Source organism: Malania oleifera, chromosome 1 (assembly GCF_029873635.1).
Source record: "Malania oleifera isolate guangnan ecotype guangnan chromosome 1, ASM2987363v1, whole genome shotgun sequence".
Lineage (NCBI taxonomy): Eukaryota > Viridiplantae > Streptophyta > Magnoliopsida > Santalales > Ximeniaceae > Malania > Malania oleifera.
In genome coordinates this window covers 57572726-57591988 of record NC_080417.1, presented here as the reverse complement: position 1 = coordinate 57591988, position 19263 = coordinate 57572726, and the positions used below count along the sequence as shown (strand labels likewise).

The window sequence follows — 19263 nt, the reverse complement described above, 5'->3', positions numbered from 1 at the left end:
TTTTAACTCTATAAATACATGTTGATTTCAAGAATTAAAATAACCTAACAAGAAAATCAATCTACATTATCATATTTTCAAAGCTCTCTCATTGAATACTCTTGCTCATACTCTTGCTGAGATTTTGCTGATTTAAAGGTCACGGTTCTTGTGTTCTTAACTGAGTTCTACAATCTAAGAAAGAACTCCAATGATATCTTCTTGAGCTTCATCTTTCTATATTGTGATTTTGATTAAAGTATATAGATTTCAATTGTGCTAATCTACTCTTTTGAGAGTCATTGTACACCATGGTTTTAAATAACGGCCATTACGTAGCGTAACGCCTGATACGTAACGGAAATCGGAGGCCCCGAAACCGATACAGGCCGATAATGTGGTTCTGAAAAAATTCACGGCCGTTACGGAGACGTAACGGCACGTAACGGCCGATACCCCAACGTTACCCGTCGTAATAGTCCGTTACGGGCCGTTACATGGCCGACAGGTCGCAGATTCGCTGAAGGCTTTCTGCTGCAGGCAGCAGTGCTGCTTTCCCCCACTCCCCAGTCCCCACACCCATCTGCCATTCAAAGGGTAAAATGGAAAGTTACAAACTAACCTTGAAAATTTGTTGGCCGAAGCAATAAGAAGGCTTCGAAGCCTGAGAGTGAGCACACCGAGCAGATCTACTCATCTTCGCACTTCACAGCCTTCCAGGACTCAGGAATTGCAAACTTGCAGTTGCAGCAGTCACCGGCGACAAGTTTGCAACAGCTCCGCCGCCCCTGCGAGCCGCCGATAGCCCGTCGGCGCCTTCCCCCGCCAGTCGTCGCAGTCGCCACCAACCAGCCTCTCGATTTCAGCTTCGGAGCTTGGAGTCATCGCTGCTTTATGCTTCGCAGCCTTCACTCCTTCAAGGCTCCTCCGAGTTCCCTCGAATCCCTCCCCTCTCTCGGTCTGACTCGAGTCACGACTCCCAGCCCCAGCGTATGAGACACTCTAACTCTCAACAGTCAACACTCAACACCCACAGCACTTATCATTATGTTATTTTTTTTAAAATTATATTTTGTTGTAAAATAGGTTTGTTAATTGAATTATAAAAAAAAATAATTTAATTGAGCAAAAAATTAGAAATCATAAAATTTTCTTAATTTATAAATATTTTAATTGTATTATATTTTAAAAAATTAGAAATCATTTATAATTATGTAAAATAAAATTTTCTTAATTTATAAATATTTTAATTGTATTATATTTTTTGAAAGATAATTATGAAAATTAATTCCTTGACATAGCAAGCAATTATTAATAGTATATAATTAATATTTTTTAAGGTTAGTAAATAATTAATATTTACCAATAATAATTGAAGCCTTTTTTATAATAATATTTGAATATCCTATTATCCACTACTGCATTCACCATCAAAACAAAGCATTAAAATAATGTATGTACACAAGACATCCATGTGATGGCATTTTATATTATCTAGGCTTAATTGAGCTCTATTTTTCACCATTCTTAAAGAATTCCAAGGAATACTCTGCACAATTATTATAATATTTAGTCTTAGGATTTGCCAAACTTATAGAAATAAAATTAATTCATGGCACCAATTGGCTAACATACTATTTATGTCAGCAGGACAAAGTGGTCATTTTGATAAAGAAGATATCATATTCACTCCCATCTATTGAAAAAATATTAAATAATATTCATATTATAAAAGAAAAAAAAATTAAATAACATCTGTCACCCATTTTATGTTACATGTGTATCTACTTGCCATATCTTGAGTAGGGTGACCCTGTTTATTAATATTTTTTAAGTTTTAAAACATTATTTTGACCTTAAATTTAAAATTAGGTAAAATAAATGTTTACATCTATTTTTTGTTTTTAGTTATCAAATAAAGTAAAAATTGATAACTTAATAAAAAAAAAATTAACCTAATAGTTAATACATTAATAAATCTGATTTTTACTAATTACTACTGGAATTTGTAGAAAAATTTAATTTTAATCCATATACTGAGAAAATGCTTAAAAAATTAAATAGTCAATTTGTAATGTATGGATCTCTATTTGTGATGCTGTGATGTATATGAAAGTAGAGCAAAAATCTTTTTCACCTTTAAAATTACAATGTTAATTTCTTATAGTTATAAATGAAAATAAAATCAAGTTATAAAAAATAATGAAAATATCTTTTTAAAGATAAAGGAATATATTTTTTTTGTAATAAAATATCTAATATTTTATAATTTAGTTTATTTAAATATAAAAATAATAAACATTACTTATTATTTTTAATTAAATATTATACTTTATTTTTACGTAATAAGTATTTAAAATTAGGACTATTTAGTACTTATTATTTAATATTTACTAAATTACTAATTATATTATTCCTGTCATTGTAGGAAGGTTGTAACTTTGTATTTTCTTTATGTTTTGTGTAGAGATCATCAAATTAAGTCTATCAATATGTCACGTGATAGAGGAAATGAAAACTTACCTAGTGAGGATATTGGATGGCATTTTGGTACTGCGGTGGACGGTAATAGACATGTTATTATGTGTAAGTTATGTGGGAAGATAATCAAATGGGGCATTACACGCTTGAAATAACACTTGGCACATAAAAAGGGTCAAGTAGCTAGATGCTCAAATATGACCACACAAGTAAGAGAACAAATGATGAAACATCTACAACAGTATGCTGAGAAGAAAAGAGATAAAAAAAAAAAGGCAAGAAGAAGCAAAAGCCCAAATTAGAGGAGATTTTGAGAATTTGAGCAATGAAGAAGACTTGGAAGAAAAAGTGTGAGATTTGCTCGACAAGAAAGCATGCGATCACAACAACAATGGGAAGAGAGACAAAGATTTCGAGCAAGAACAACTGGAAGGGGTAATATTTATGAAGAGGGACGTGGCTCTAGCAGTGGTGCTACCAGTGGTTTCAATAGAGCAGGAGCTCGATCTTATAATAGTCGAGAAGCTGGAGGTAGTGGACGACAATGGATCAATCCTGATGCCCCTGAAGCTAGACTAAAGGCAATGGATCTTATTTTAGAAAGAAGTAAGAGTGCGAAACAACCAAAAATCAACACAAAGTTACTGAAAGGTTTAAGAAGTAAATTAGGAAAAGCGGTTGGAAAATTCCTAATTTATAATCGGATTCCAGCGAATGTAGCTGACTCTCCATTTATGCAGCCTATGCTTGATATTGCTACAGAGGTTGGAAAGGGAGTGAAGGGTCCATCACCCTATGAGATATTTGAAATTTATTTGGAGCAAGAGTATCAAGAAATGAAAAATTATATGGCTTCTTTTGCTGAAATTTGGAAGGAGAGAGGTGTAACACTTATGTGTGATGGTTGGTCATGACCAACTAGAAAACATATTATAAACTTTTTAGTTTATTGCGATAGAGGCACCGTGTTTCATAAATCAGTTGATGCCTCTTATGTGCCAAGCAGAACAGCTGAATATTATTTCAGGTAATTTTCTAATTTTAATTGTATATGCAAATAGTATTATGGACTTGCATGTTTTTAATTAAATAGTAGTAATTATTGAATCTATAATTTCATTTCAGATTAATGGACGAGGTAATTGAAGAAATTGGAGAGGAGAATGTTGTCTAAGTAGTGACTAATAATGAAGCTGCAATGCATAGTAGTCAGAGGCGCGAGGGGAGCCGAGGCGCAAAAGGTCTTTGAAGCCGAGGCGCGAGGCGCGAGACAAAGGCGCGCGCCTCATGAAGGTGAGGCGCACAATTATTAAAATTGTGTAAAATATCTATTTGGGGTAATTTATATATGAACATATGAATATCTAGTGATATTAGAATTTAAAATGCCAAAACATTCAATAACAAAATTAGAAATTTAATAAAATTGCCAAGACAAAGCCCAAAAGCATCAACAATTCAACATAGTTCAACATCAAAAGAAAAGAGTACAATAAAAAATTTCAAAATATAAAATCTAAAAATCCTCCTCAATCATCACTCATCACTCATCATCAACTAAGTCGGCAAAGATATCATCATCTTCCTCTTCATCATCAGAACTGTTTTCTCCAACATCTTTTTCCTCTTCCGTCTCCTCTGCACTATCAACTTGGATTTCATCCTCATCTACAAGTTCCAACATTGTGGTCCGACCCCTAGCACTGGTTGCACTACTAGATGAAGCCCTTCCTCTTCCTCTAGACGATGATAGCATATTTGTACTTATTCTTGATCTAGTGTGATGCTGGGGGTTATTTAGTCCAGCAACTCTAGCAACAGAATCCCAAGTCAAATTATTATCATCTTCAAACACAAGTTCATCATCCTCATCAGAATCACCATCCATCCTACCAATCAACCACTCATTACTATCATCAATGTCCTTTACGAGGATGGGATCAATGGTGTCACGTTTGTCGTATCGACGCCTCAAAGTTCGATTATATTTCACAAATACCAAATCATTCAAGCGTTGCTGGGATAACCTATTTCTCCTTTTGCTATGAAGCTGCAAAAAGTTTAAAGTAATATGGTTAATAATGATTCTAAAAAGTAGTAGATTGGTAGTTCTTGTTCTTTAATAATTAATCCATGATATACTAATGACTTACATGTTGGAATATGCTCCAATTTCTTTCGCAGCTGGTAGCACTACACGTAAGGCTAAGAATTTTCACAGCAAACTTTTGCAAGTTTGGAGTTGTTGATCCATATGCCATCCACCATTGCGCTGTTATAAAATAAATTTTAAATAAATACCTACTAGGTAAATAATTTCAAAAATAAAGAGGTAGTACAAATGCCACTTTACCTGGTGCTTTTGTCTTCCTTTGTCTCACTGCGAAACTAATTCCAAAGACGCCACTAGCGGCATTGTATTTTTCCAACTCATGTGAAACTTTATCTTGCATTTCAATAGTTGGCAGTAACCTTGCAATACATTTGTACAAACCCGTCATAATTTCTTCATCTTGCAAAATGTTGGGGTTTGAATAGAAAAATTCTGGATTCAAGTAGTGTGCAGCTACATGCAACGGTTGATGGAGTTGCATCCCCACCTCGTATCAATAATTTCAAATGCCTCCTTGAATTTATCCTCTCTCTCACCAAAAGCCTTAGCTATGGCTTCCTTAGCCCTATCCATTGCTTCATAAATGTATCCCATTGCAGGCTTCTTTTCCCCATCAACCAAACGGAGTACATGAACAAGTGGACCTGTTAACTTAAGAGCATAGACGATGGTACTCCAAAAAGTAGGCATCAAAACAATAGTAGCTGCTCTTTTGCCAGCCGCCTCCTTTGCCCATTTAGTAGTATTCCAATCTTCAAAAGTAAACATCTTCCTCAAGTTGTTCTTTTGAAGATGGATTGAATGAAGGGTGATGAAGGCAGTTGCAAATCTTGTAACTGCAGGTCTAAGTAACTCCTTTCCTCCAGTGAACTATCTCATCAAGTTGACAACGCCAACACGATTATAGATATAGCCATTCAAAAATATTGCCCTTTTCAAAGTTGCATGAATTGAAGGCATCTTCCCAATATCCTCCAAAATTAAATCAATGCAATGAGCAGCACACGGTGTCCAGTATAAATGTGGCCTCTTTGCTTCCAGCAATCTCCCTGTTCAAAAATCAAGGAATGAAGCCATTAAAATATTAAAATAAACAACATATACACTATAGAAAGTAGTTCTAAAAATAAGTTCTTACCTATTGCAACATAGTTTGACGCATTGTCAGTTACAACTTGAATCACATTTGATTCTCCAATTTCCTCCACCATCTCATCAAGTAATCTATACATTCTATCTGCATTCTTGACAATATTAGAAGCATCAATAGACTTGATGAATACTGATCCCCTTGGAGAGTTCACTAAAAAGTTGATTATGTCCTTATTAGCAACCGAATCTCTCCAACCTTCAGTCATAATTGAGCAGCCATATTTTGTCCATTCCTCCTTATGGACCTTCACCAACTCTTTCATTCGACTAACCTCCTCCTTTAGGTAAAGAACTCTCACTTCATGATAGCTAAGTGGCTTTATTCCAGGACCATATTGTCCAATCGATTCAAGTGCCACTGCAAAGCTGCTCAAACGTACAGCATTAAATGGTATCCCAGCATCATACATCCACCTAGCAAAATCTCCCATTGCCTTTTTCTTAGTTCTTTCTTGCATGCTTCATTTATTGATGTTTGCTTCATCTTCCCTTCTTTCCTAGCTTGAACAGCTTTCTTTGGATCGGGAGTGAAAAACAAGTCTATAGGCCCCTTCTGTTTTGGTTTCTTCAAGTTGGATTGGTATGATCTTTTACTTCCATCACTAGTAAGCACTCTCTTGCCACGAATGTCAATTTCTTGAATTTCATCTTCTTCATCTTCACCGTAATGATCTATATCATCAAAGTCGGGCAATAACTCATTTTCCTCCTTTTCCGAATCTTTCTTCAACATATACTCTTTAATCTCCTCACGTACATGAGTAGGGCACTTAGAGCATTCTTTCACATTTCGAAATTCTCCAACAATGTGTTGTTTTGCCCGAAATATTCCTCCCCTTGTGACTTTACCACAAAAATTGCAAGTTAAATTATTTCTATTTTTTTGATCCTCCAAATGTGCATATTTCCATGCGGGATCTTTCTTTGCCGAGGCCTCACATCCAGAACTAGAATCCATTTAAGATTTTAGACTTGGTATCCCGTATCCTAACTGAAAAAACAATGCATCATATATTTAAAATTTAAGACTTACATAATGCATTTCCAAACAAATTAAAAAACAGTAGTTAATTTCAATAAAAAGAATAAATATTATGTATTAGTTATAATTTATAAACTTACATTAATTAAACTAAGTATTATAAATTAAAAAACAGTAGCTAAATTTCTGTAAAAAAAAATAAATATTATGTATTAGTTATAATTTATAAGCTTACATTAATGAAACTTAATATTATAAATTAAAAAACAGTAGCTAAATTTCTGTAAAAAAAATAAATATTATGTATTAGCTTACATTAATTAACCAAATATTTAATTTATAAGCTTACATATAAAGAAGAAGAAGAAGAAGAAGAAGAAGAAGAAGAAGAAGAAGAAAAGGAGCAGGCAGCAATCAGCAGCACGCAGCAAGCATGTAGCAGGAAGAAGAAGAAGAAGAAGAGAAGCAGCAGGGAGCAGGACGCAAGTAGCAGCAGCAGAAGAAGAAGAAGAAGAAGAAGAAGAGAAGCAGCAGGCAACAGGATGCAAGCAGAAGAAGAAGAAGATGAAGACTTACAAAGGTTCGAAAGCTTAAAGACGATCTCCAGCTGGTTCGAAATGTTGAAGGCGACATGACGAAATCACGTCGTGCTCGAAGGCAGTCAGACGAACTCACGACTGCTTCGAAGGCAGGCAGACGAACTCACGAGGGCTCCAGCTGGTTCGAAACGAAGTCGCGCAGGTCGTGCTTCTTCAAAATGTCAAAGATGAACTCACGATCCTGGTCGAAGCTCGAAGACGAAGTCGCAAAGGCCTCCGGCTGGTTCAAAGGCTCGCAAACGAGGCTTCGAAGGGTCGAAAGGGGCTAGGGCTCTGTTCGTGTGAGGGATACGAGTCTGGCGGGCTATTTCTCTCCTTTAAATGGCTTAAAAATACACAAGGCGCGCCTCACTGCGCCTCGTTTGCCTAGGGTCGCCTCTTGCAGGTCGCCTCGCCCCACCTGGTATGAGGCGGCAGCCTCTTCGCCTCACTGCGCCTTGCGCCTAGGAGGCGCGCTTTTAACTACTATGCTGCAATGAAGGGAGAAGGAAAATTATTAATGCAGAAGAGGCCCAATCTCTATTGGACAGCATGTGCAGCTCATTGCATAGACCTTATTCTTGAAGATATTGGTAAGAAAAGTAACGTGAAGAAGGTCTTAGAAGATGCAAGAACAATAACCTCATTTATTTACAACCACACATGGGCAGTGAATTTCATGAAGAAATTCACAAATAATAGAGAGTTACTTCGCCTTACCATCACTCGATTTGCCACAAATTTCATTGCTTTGGAGACTATTGTCAGGCATAAACAAGCACTAAGGGAAATGTTTACATCTGATACTTGGAAAAACTCAAGGTTTGGAATGGCAAAATCAGGCCCAACATATGATTCAAAGAAAATTATCTTAGGCAAAGAGTTTTGACAAAAGGCCTCTGATATAATTAAAGTGCAAGAACCCTTGGTGAAAGTTCTTAAATTGGTTGATGGTGATGAAAAACCAACCATGGGCTTCATATACGAGGCAATTGATAGGGCGAAGTTGATCATTCAAAAAGATTACCGGTTTTACAAAGACTATTGGAAAATTATTGACAACCGGTGGAATTTTCAGTTGCACCAAGATTTGCACGCTGCTGGTAAGTGTAAATCAAATACAATTTCTTATTATTTTAACTTTTAAATTATGCATAGTTGCATTAGAAAACTATTGATTAATATGTTTCTAAATTTAATTGTAGGGTATTTTTTGAACCCACAATTTCTTTATGGTGCCCCACCCTCTCCTGAAGTTGCTACAGAAGTCATAGATGGAGTTAAAAAAGTGATAACCAAGTTGGTACCCGATATAGATACTCAAATTCGGGCTATTAATCAAGTAAGTATTGGTTCCATTAAATTGAATAATGAATTGTTCTAGTATTCTGTAATACTTTCAAGAATAATTATTAATAAATCTAATTAATTAATTATATTTCACAATCATCCTTTTTTAGTTGTTGCTATATCGAGATAGGTAGGAGACTTTTGGAACCCCGTTGGCTCAAAGGGCAGTGAAACAAACAAATCCTGGTAAATATGGCTATATAGCTAAATAATGGAGAATGACTCTATTTCTCTCTTTGTGTTCAAATTTGACTTTTGAAATACGCTATACTAACATAAAACTCTTTTTAATTATTCATGCAGCTGAATGGTGGATTCATTATGGCTTATGTGCTCCTGAGCTCCAAAGAATAGCAATTAGAGTTCTTAACCAGACCACATTAGCTTCGAACTGTGAGCGTAATTGGAGCACCTTTAGCCTCATCCATACGAAAACAAGAAATAGATTAAAGTACATGAGACTACAAAAACTTGTTTTCGTACATTACAACATGAGGTTAAAGTTAAGACGTACAATGAGAAGAAGTCAACGAGAAATTGAAGAGGGGTTCAATCCTATCAATTTGGACTACATTTTTGAAGAAGATGATCCTTTAAGTCAATGGTTAGAGGAGAGAGAGACACCACTACTCGACGGTCAGGACAATTCAAATTGGTTAAATGAAGAGGTTGGTGGTACTACAGAAGGAGGTGATCAACCACCAATAAACGCGCATGATGATTCAAGTTCAAGCCCTGAACGTACACAAAGTGATGACAATCTTGGTTTGAGCCCACCAAGTGATGATGATGGTAATAGTGGTGCTGGAGCTGGGGTTGGGGGGGGTGGCAGTGGTGGTGGTGGAGGCGGCGGTGTAGAATATAATTATGGATATGATACAGGGACATCATTTGGAAGGGATATATATCCTTCTGATCCTTATGGACTACATGACATACCTGAAAATTATGACTTGGGTATTCCTCCAGGGAACCAATCTTCACAACCCAGGAGAAGGAGGAGTGCTCGTGGTGACCCTAGCGATTCTACTGAAGATTCATATGGTGTGGTTCGTAGTTTTGGCGACTTTGGTTTAGATGGTTCATCATCACAATCATTTGGATCTCATCCAGCATATCCACATTATGCATCTCGTGACTCACATTTTTATCGCAATGGATCAGGAATCTCAGGATCTAGTGAGTCTTCTTCTACACACTACCCAGAGCCAGCCCCTGCCCCAACTTATAGACATTATTCAGGAGAATTTTCATCACCAGTACATTATCAAGAGCAACAACAAAATGACGCAAACTTGGGTTCATTCAACTATGTATTTCCACAAGGATGGGGAGATAATTTCCCATCCCAATCTCAAGATACAGATGCAAATTATGAAGACCCTCCACGTCATTCTTTTTGGTGGTGACATGTGTTATGTTATAAATTTGTAATATTGTATTCATATATTTTCAACTATTTATTGATATTTGATATTAATCACTTTTTAAATTCATGTATGTGTAATGTGTATATTGAGTATTAAGTCTATTGAGTATTGATTCATTTTTAGTAACTTTATGACTTTAATTAATTGATTCTTACATTTCTACATCTTTTTACTCATTAAAGTAAAGTAAACTATAAAAAAATATGTTTTTTTTTTGTAAACAGCGCACTAAAATTAATATAAAAATCATAATGCCGATTAAAAAACATTTGTAGGTTGAATGAAAGCCTTCAAAATTCATTAAAAATCATGTATTAATGGATTTCATGCTTATTTTTTAAATTTGGCATGGTTGTGCACGCGTGAAAAAAATTCACGACCGTTACGCCCGCTTCCCGTTACGTAACACCCGCGTCTCCCGCGACCGTTTCGCGACGTTACCCGCGACCGCGATTTCGAACCATGTTGTACACCAAATTGTTTCTTGTTTCTCTTGTAGTTTTTGACAGTTCAAGGTTGGTTGAATCGTTGTACCGAGCGTGGGGAATCGCTTGGAGAGGGTGCTCCACTCTAATTGAAGGAGGGATTGTAACGGTTTGCTTGGCCCGTAAAGAAGCATTATAGTGGAATCCTTAGGTGGTCTTACCTAAGGCGAGGACGTAGGCGGGTATAGCCAAACCTCGTAAAAGCCCGGTCTCACTCTCTACCCTCACTCTTTAAATTTCTGCATATACATATATAAATTGTCGTGATTGTGTATCTAAGTGCAGGAAGCTGAAATATTGAGTTTGAGAAAACTTTTAATTTAAGGAAGTACGTTGATTAATCTTTGGCGGAAACCTTAAAGGGAGTACAGTACGTTGATTAATCGTTTGCGGAAACCTTGGTTAAAAGGAAGTGCATAAAATCCATAAATACAGGGCTTTTATCAAACTCTACGCTGAGTTATACAAACGCTGAATCAAGGAAGTGCTACTGCAGCTCATATATTGGTTAAGTATCTTGTGTTTGATTGATTGGTTGATTAGTTGACTGATTGTCATTGTTGAAAGTATTTGATTTGTGTTGATATTGAGTAGGGAAGGTTGTGAATTTATAAAAAAATTTAAAAGAAACTTTTAAAAATCTAACCCACCCCTCCTCTTGGGACTACATCTTAGTTTTCAATTGGTATCAGAGCGGGGTTATAGCAAATCTTAATTAGAAGCTATATAAAGATCTAAATGGCACACATAGGCGTAGCTCCCTTTGGAGAGGGTCAATCCTCAACAAGACCTCCAATCTTTTGTGGTCTTAACTATACATTTTGGAAACAAAGAATAAGAATCTACCTTCAAACCATGAACTGGAAAGCATGGAGGGTTGTCACACATGGTGATCTTATCCCTACAAAACTTGTAGATGAAAAAGAAGTACCCAAAGAAGAAAAAGATATGACTGAACAAGATCATAAGATGTTACAAGTTAACTCAAGTGCTATAAATGCACTATATTGTGCCCTTGATATAAATAAATTCAATAGGGTCATGGCATGCAAAACAACCAAAGACATATGGGATAAACTAGAGGTAACCTATAAAGGTACCGTTGACGTAAGAGATAATAGAATTGACATGCTTACTAGCAAATATGAAGCTTTTAGAATGAACCCAGGTGAATCTATTACAAGTATGTACACTAGGTTCACTCATATCATAAACTCCCTTAATGCCCTAGGAAAAAACTACTCTAGAAATGAGATGATCCGAAAAATACTTAGAAGGCTTCCACCCATTTGAGAACCCAAAGCCACAGCTATTACGGAAGGAAGAAACCTTAAGAATACCTCACTCGATGAACTAATTGGGTCCCTTCTCACATATGAGATGGCAATAAACGAAAGAAGTGGAAAATCTAAAGCCCAGAAATATGTTGCATTTAAAACCTCACATGAAACCTCTAGCAATAAAGATAAAGAGGAAATTGATGCAAATGATGTAGCCCTCATAACCAAAAGACTTGCAAAAATTCTTAGAAAGAAGAATAAACTTACTAGAAAATTTTGAGACTCAGAATCAGATGAAGAAGAAACCAATAAAAAGAAATCAAAGAATAAAATTCCTACATGCTATAATTGCAAGAAGAAAGGACACATAAAACCGGATTGTCCATAGCTCATGAAGGATTCTAAAAGGAAAAAGAAAACGACAATGAAGGCCACTACATGGGACAATCTAAGTTCTAGTAGTTCAGAGAATGAATCAAGTGAACAAGACTTTGAAAATGGTTGTCTTATGGCATGGGACGATGATGATGTACAAAGTTCCTCATCCAAATCATTTAATGATTCATGCAATGAATCCTGTTCATCCGATAAATCTAGTGATGGTAGTATGTCATCTTATGAAGAACTAGAAAGTGAATTATTCAAGGTTCATAAGATTCTAGCTAAAGTGACCAAACGGTATATGTCGTTGAAAAATAAGAATGAAGCTGTAATGAAAGAATTAGAATCAAAATATCTCGCTCAAAGAGAAAAGGATTTAAAAATCAAGAGATTAGAAAGCAAGAATGAAAAAGTGATGAAAGAAATAGAAGATCTATGATCCCAATCCTCTATGAAAAATGAGCAAGATTTATATATTTCTGAACTAGAAAAAAAAAATCAGCAAAATGTCTCAAAATCAAGAAAATGGTAAAAAAATATACAAAATTCAGAAATCTATGATCTTAAGAGAAAAATTGAGGATCAAACCAAAATCATCTACAACTTCACTAAAGGAAAATAAAATCTTGATAAAATAATTGGCGCACAAAAAATGTCCTTGAATAAAGAAGGCATAGGATTCAATAGAGTTGAGAACACAAAGAAAAAGAACCTCTACATGGGGTACTTTGTAAAAACCTCCAAAAATTATGCTAGCACCTCCTCAAATGCTTACACACATACCACATGTTTTCTATGTAAGGAGAAAAGGCACATTAAGTTTGAATGCCCATTAAAAAGAAAGGGTGTAAAAATCAAACAAGTTTAAAGAATAAAAGAAACATCACCTATTAAACCATTAGGACCCAAGAATGTATGGGTACCAAGATGAAAGCCTTAATTCCTTGATCATGTTAGAAGGAGCCAATAAGATAGAAATTGAACAAAACTGAAATGGAAAATATCTTTCTTGAAGATTAATATTGATGACATTAGTGTGAAAAACATGAATATAAAAAAGGCATTGTTGGCCACAATCAATGAATGAATTGTCCAAGGCTTATTTGTCTTGTGCTGCTCCTTGCATTAGAATGCATATGCTTATTGATAACCTTCTTTCTTTTAATAATGTCAAAAAGGGGGAGAGAGATTTGAGTTGAAAAATTGAGTATGAAATAAAGTGGTATATAAATTGTATACAATAAATTGGTATCTATGAAATAAATTGATATCCATGAGCAGCGCATGATATGATATTAGTATTGGTATTTATGAAATAAATTGATATCCATGAGCAGCGCATGATATGATATTAGTATTGGTATCTATGAAATATATTGGTATCCATGAGCATGTTAATTGATATTTGAGCATGACAGCATATTTGTATCCATGAGCATGATATGATATTGATAATAAATTTTCTTTTGCTGAATGATGGATGATCATGTTTTGATTGAAATATATGTTGGCTTATGGACCTTGTTATTGTGATCTAAATGTAAAAAAATTTTTGGTCCTTAGTACTTTTACGTAATATTTCTTTAGATCTATACTTTTGATGATATAAAAGGGGGAGAAAATTTACCAAAACTGAATGTGAACAAACTGAGCATGAACATGACATGATAAGTTTAAAAACATGACTGACATTGATGATTGCTAATGATGACAGATAACGATGATAGTTTCTCACGATATTTATATTCATATTATACATGGAAACATAGTTTGTACTTCAAGAATGAAATTCTATTGAATATGAAATACATTTCATTCAAGGGGGAGTTATACTTGTCATGATTTATGTTCATTACTGAAAATTATTGAAAACTCTGATATACAATCTTTTGTATTTTCTCATACTACTTTGAGACTTATTATCGATTTTTTATGTATGATGAATGCAAAGTTCTGTTTTGTGTCTTCACTAGATATATACATTTGCTTATGGTTGCTCATTGCCTTGGTATTTACATATTTTTCTTGATATCTTACTCTTTTGATTGATATCAAAAGGGGGAGAATTTTTGGGCAAAAAATTGACCATCAATCTGCATACTTAAGCATGTATATGGCTTACAATAAATTGATATGAATTGCAGAATATTGGCTCAACTATGAAATGATGTATATGAGCATGATATTGAAATTGATATTAATCTTGATATTGCAAATATTGTTAAGTTGATGCTTATTGTAAAGGGGAGTCTTTTTAAGATTTACTCATTTTTGCTCCTTGTTTGTCATCATCAACAAGCGGGAGATTGTTGACCTTACAAGGCTTAAAATCTTGTTTTGATGATAACAAATCAAACGAACTTAACATATTTAGTTAAGTGATGATATTTCAAGACTCTAGTATGTGAATACAAGGTCAAGTGCACACAAGGATTATTGAAAGCTTATACTCCAAAGAAAAGAAGATCTCATAAAGCTTATACTATTAAAGCATGGATTCAAAGATGATTTGATGAAGCTTAAAGAGAATTGAAGTTGGAAGTCAAGATAAACTCAAGAGATGGAAAAAAATGAAGACTTAAGTGCTTAAAATGTCAAAGTTTTAAGAAGTCTTTATGTAAGTACTTCAAGCGATTTCAATATGGATGCATGAAGCTTTTAGGTGAAATACTTGGACCTAGATAGATACCTTTTAAAATACCTGAAAAAATATTTTTATAAGGTCAAAAGTTATTTCAAAAAGGTTAAAATTATTTTTGAAATGAAAAGTACCAAAACAGGATTTTCCAAATTTTGTTATTTTTTCTAGATCCGCATTGATGTGCATTTTTCTCTATCAAACACTCCTTATCTTAAAAAGTGTTCAACTTGAAAGTTGTGAGATTTTCTCTTAGCTTTCTGTTGATACCAAGAATGTCTTATTTGGAGTTGTATAGAAAAAGTTATGATCAAAATATTGAAGGGTGGTCGAAACTGTCAGACGGCTGACCCTTGTCTGTTCAGGCGACTGACAAGCAGATAGAACCTAGTCAGGCGACTAACCTCTCAGGGTCACGTGACAAACCCTATACTGTGTTGCAAAAATACGCGGAATTAAAGGCTCAAACGACTAACCCAACCCCTCAGGCGACTGACCTTCAATTTTTCAAATTAAAAACAGCGAGGGAATGTTTCCAAAATAGATTTCTTGGGCTCCAAACTCTTTCAATACTTAGGAAACACTCCAAGCAACTTAGGCAACACGAAAATATACTTTTTAACTCAATAAATACATGTTGATTTCAAGAATTAAAATAACCTAACAAGAAAATCAATCTCAATTATCATATTTTCAAAGCTCTCTCATTGAATACCCTTGCTCATACTATTGCTGAGATTTTGTTGATTTAAAGGCCAAGATTCTTGTGTTCTTAACTAAGTTTTACAATCTAAGAAAGAACCCCAGTGATATCTTCTTGAGCTTCATCTTTCTATATTGTGATTTTGATTAAAGTCTATAGATTTCAATTGTATTAATCTACTCTTTTGAGAGTGTCATTGTACACCAAATTGTTTCTTATTTCTCTTGTAGTTTTTGACGATTCAAGGTTGGTTGAATCATTGTACCGAGCGTAGGGAATCGCTTGGAGAGGGTGCTCCACTCTAATTGAAGGAGGGATTGTAACGGTTTGCTTCGCCCGTAAAGAAGCGTTATAGTGAAATCCTTAGGTGGTCTTACCTAAGGCGAGAACATTGGCGAGTATAGCCGAACCTCGTAAAAGCTCGATCTCACTCTCTACCCTCACTATTTAAATTTCTGCACATACATATATAAATTGTCGTGATTGTGTATCTAAGTGCAGGAAGCTGAAATATTGAGATTGAGAAAACTTTTAATTTAAGGAAGTACGTTGATTAATCTTTCACGGAAATCTTAAAGGGAGTACGTTGATTAATCGTTTGCGGAAACCTTGGTTTAAAGGAAGTGCATAAAATCCATAAATACAGGGCCTTTATCAAACTCTACGCTGAGTTATACGAACACTGAATCAAGGAAGTGCTGTTGCAGCTCATATATTGGTTAAGTATCTTGTGTTTGATTGATTGGTTGACTGATTGTCATTGTTGAAAGTATTTGGTTTGTGTTGATATTGAGTGTGGAAGGTTGTGAATTTGTAAAAAGAATTAAAAGAAACTTTTAAAAACCCAATTCACCCACCCTCTTGGGACTACACCTTAGTTTTCATAACCAAATGGTCACACTCACTCCAAACTATGGAAAAACTCATCAAATTTTCTAATTTTCTAGCAACACCAACTGAGGCCCTGAAAAGAGACAAAAAATAAATAAAGAGGGACAGAAGATAAAGAAGCCTCTGTCAAAGTTAAACACTCCACCCAAAGTCTTCAAAGAAACCAAAAAAGAAAACTCTTCGCACCCAACTCCTAGCTTCCTTTCCTGCTACAGGATTCCACAGGACACTGTGCTAGGGTGGGTTGCAGCTTTAAGGAATACCTAAGTAAGAAATTAGCCATCTATGATCAACGCATCCTGCCAAAGCAAAAAACGTATAAAACCAAACGCCACTCTAAATTAATACCAACTAAAACACACATAGAAAGATTAACTCATAAACCAGCAACTTTTCAAGCATTTGCAAGAGAGTTGGAAAATTAAAAGAACTTAACATGTCGAAAAGGAAACAAATAATATCATCAGCAAGCTATAAATGAGAAACAATCACCACATCTGAGCCCAAACAGACCCTACAACACACCCCTCTCCACACCCTAACAAACTCCCCCTTGAAGCACTAAACCACAATTTAGGCTGCCCATTAACTAACAAGAAAAACATCTGATGACAAACAACCCCAAATCCACCTCTTCCCTCTAGGATAAAACACTTTATTTTTCACATAATATTAAAAAAAGTCCAGTCGTCTTCCGATTCATATTAGTTTTTGAACACTTAACTGTATGACATTGCTCAAGAGATTCTATAGAAGTCATTATAAGCTAATCGGCTGTGGTAAGTGCTATGAAGTTTCACATGAACTAAACAACTTACAGAAGTAATAACAGAAGAAACGTACATATTCCTTCCTTCAATAGATATTCATAATTAAAAAAAAAAAAAAAAAAAGGTCTATACTACAAAAGATATGCATAAAAAATAAAAAATAAAAATAAAAAATAAAAAAACTGTACCCAAGATAGTATCTGAGTTTCATGGTAGAAGCCCTTGGGCATAGTTGGACGCAGAGGCCTATCAATCAGTCTACAGATTTGGACCTACATGCGAAAATGTTTGATTCACACATAAAAAAGGCCAAGTACCCATAACAGTAATAAACCAGTGAACCACTATATCTATGTACAATTATGCGAAGTAAAAGAAGCGGAGTTTTATGCTGCAATTTCTAACAGAATAAAAGTACATACAGTTTATGAAATCTATGAGACAAGAAAACATAAGTTTATCAGTAAAACATTAATTTATCAGTAAAACATTGTAAATCCATAAGCATGGCAAAATTCATTAGTAGGGCATAAAGGGATGCCGACCAAGAGAAAGGCACTGATGAAATCTATGAAAGGAAACATTTGTTAAGACATTAAATAAACTAAGGTAGGGGAAACTAGTGGATATGTTAAAACGGAGAGAGAGTCATATTTGTTAATATATTCTTTGTTATCAGCAAAAGTAGAGATTTCAGGCACCAAGAGGGTGCCACCCAAATACAGCAAGACGAAACAGAACAGGAACCGCAACCATGTAAAATGTCCAGAGAATCTAAAAAATATCAAGAATAAAACAGACCCCGAACCAAGAATTGAGAGTGGTCAGCCATCTATCTTTCAGCATAAAAAGAAGTATGTCTGACCCTTCAAAAGCCCTTCTTTTCCTGTCCTTCCACACAATCCAGATGGTGAATATCAATGTTTTTTATATAATAAAAGAAGACTTCATTAATAGAATAATATACACCTAGAAGAATAAGAAATCTCCTAAACAAAGTCCAGAAAATCCAAAAACATAAAGGAAAACCTACAGACTAAAGAACAAAGAAAAAAAAAAAAAAAAACCATCATGAACTAGCACTCCAACACAATGCCAATCGCACTGATTCTTTTCTCTCCCCCTTAAAAATCCCTTGTCCCACACACCAAAGAGAAGCCAAATAATGAATCTTTTCCCAAAGTTCCATCCCTTGTCCCACTAACCCCCTCAATAGATGGTCTCTTCTCTTTACTAAACCAAGACCCCTTCCAAGACCAAAGTTCCATCTCAACTGTTTTAGCTGTGGCTCACTGCTGCCTGGTCATAACTAGAGCAAGATTCCAAAAGTACCTAAACCAAAGACAATGGAGGAGGATTTGATCGCCTGATCCAACTTCATTTGCACACAAAAAACACCCATAAACCATAGTCGATAGTAAGAACTTTCTCCAAGGTCATACGCAAAGAAGGCAACTTTGGTGGGAGCTGGAGTCTTCCAGATGCTTGTCCAGAGAAATGGCGGCCGATCTCAGCCTTTTTGGTCAGATTCTTATTGAAAGAGCTGACCAGAAAATGTCATTTGCATTGAGAGTCAACCTTGGATCAACTAATGAACTGTTGCTGGAAGGGCAAATATTGTAAATTTTGGCAAGAACACTAGTGTAGTTGCCAAGTTCCAAATCATTAGAAATCCTCACAAAAGGGATGTTCCACATGGCACCATTCTCAAAAATATTGAAATGCAAACCAGCACCATTCTCAAAAATATTGAAATGCAAACCAACTTTTGCCACTTGGTCCCGTGCCAAGTTGAAGAGATTACGATTTTGGGTGTGAAGAATTGTTCCATTCCAAATATTGTGCCAGAAAAAAGATGTTGTCTCCATTAACCACCGCGAAACTAATTGAAGAAAAGAAATTAACCCAGCCATTTCTAATCCACTTCCAAACTCCCATTATGAAGCATTTGTGCATTTCTCTAGAGATCCAACCTACACAATCAAGCCCATATTTAGCCACAATAATCATTCTCCAGTGGAGATTTTTCTCCTTTAAAAATCTCCAAGGA

General features: G+C 35.2%; 1 protein-coding gene across 6 annotated transcripts in view; it reads right to left on the bottom strand.

Annotated features, from left to right (window-relative positions):
* The window catches only part of LOC131166068 (probable polyribonucleotide nucleotidyltransferase 1, chloroplastic), a 168915-nt gene that overhangs the window by 131402 nt on the left and 18250 nt on the right, over positions 1-19263 (bottom strand). For all 6 annotated transcript variants that reach the window (XM_058124322.1, XM_058124305.1, XM_058124314.1 and 3 more), the window contains exon 5: positions 17402-17485. In XM_058124322.1, the coding sequence (XP_057980305.1) occupies positions 17402-17485 (84 nt within the window). The remainder of the gene's footprint in view (positions 1-17401; positions 17486-19263) is intronic.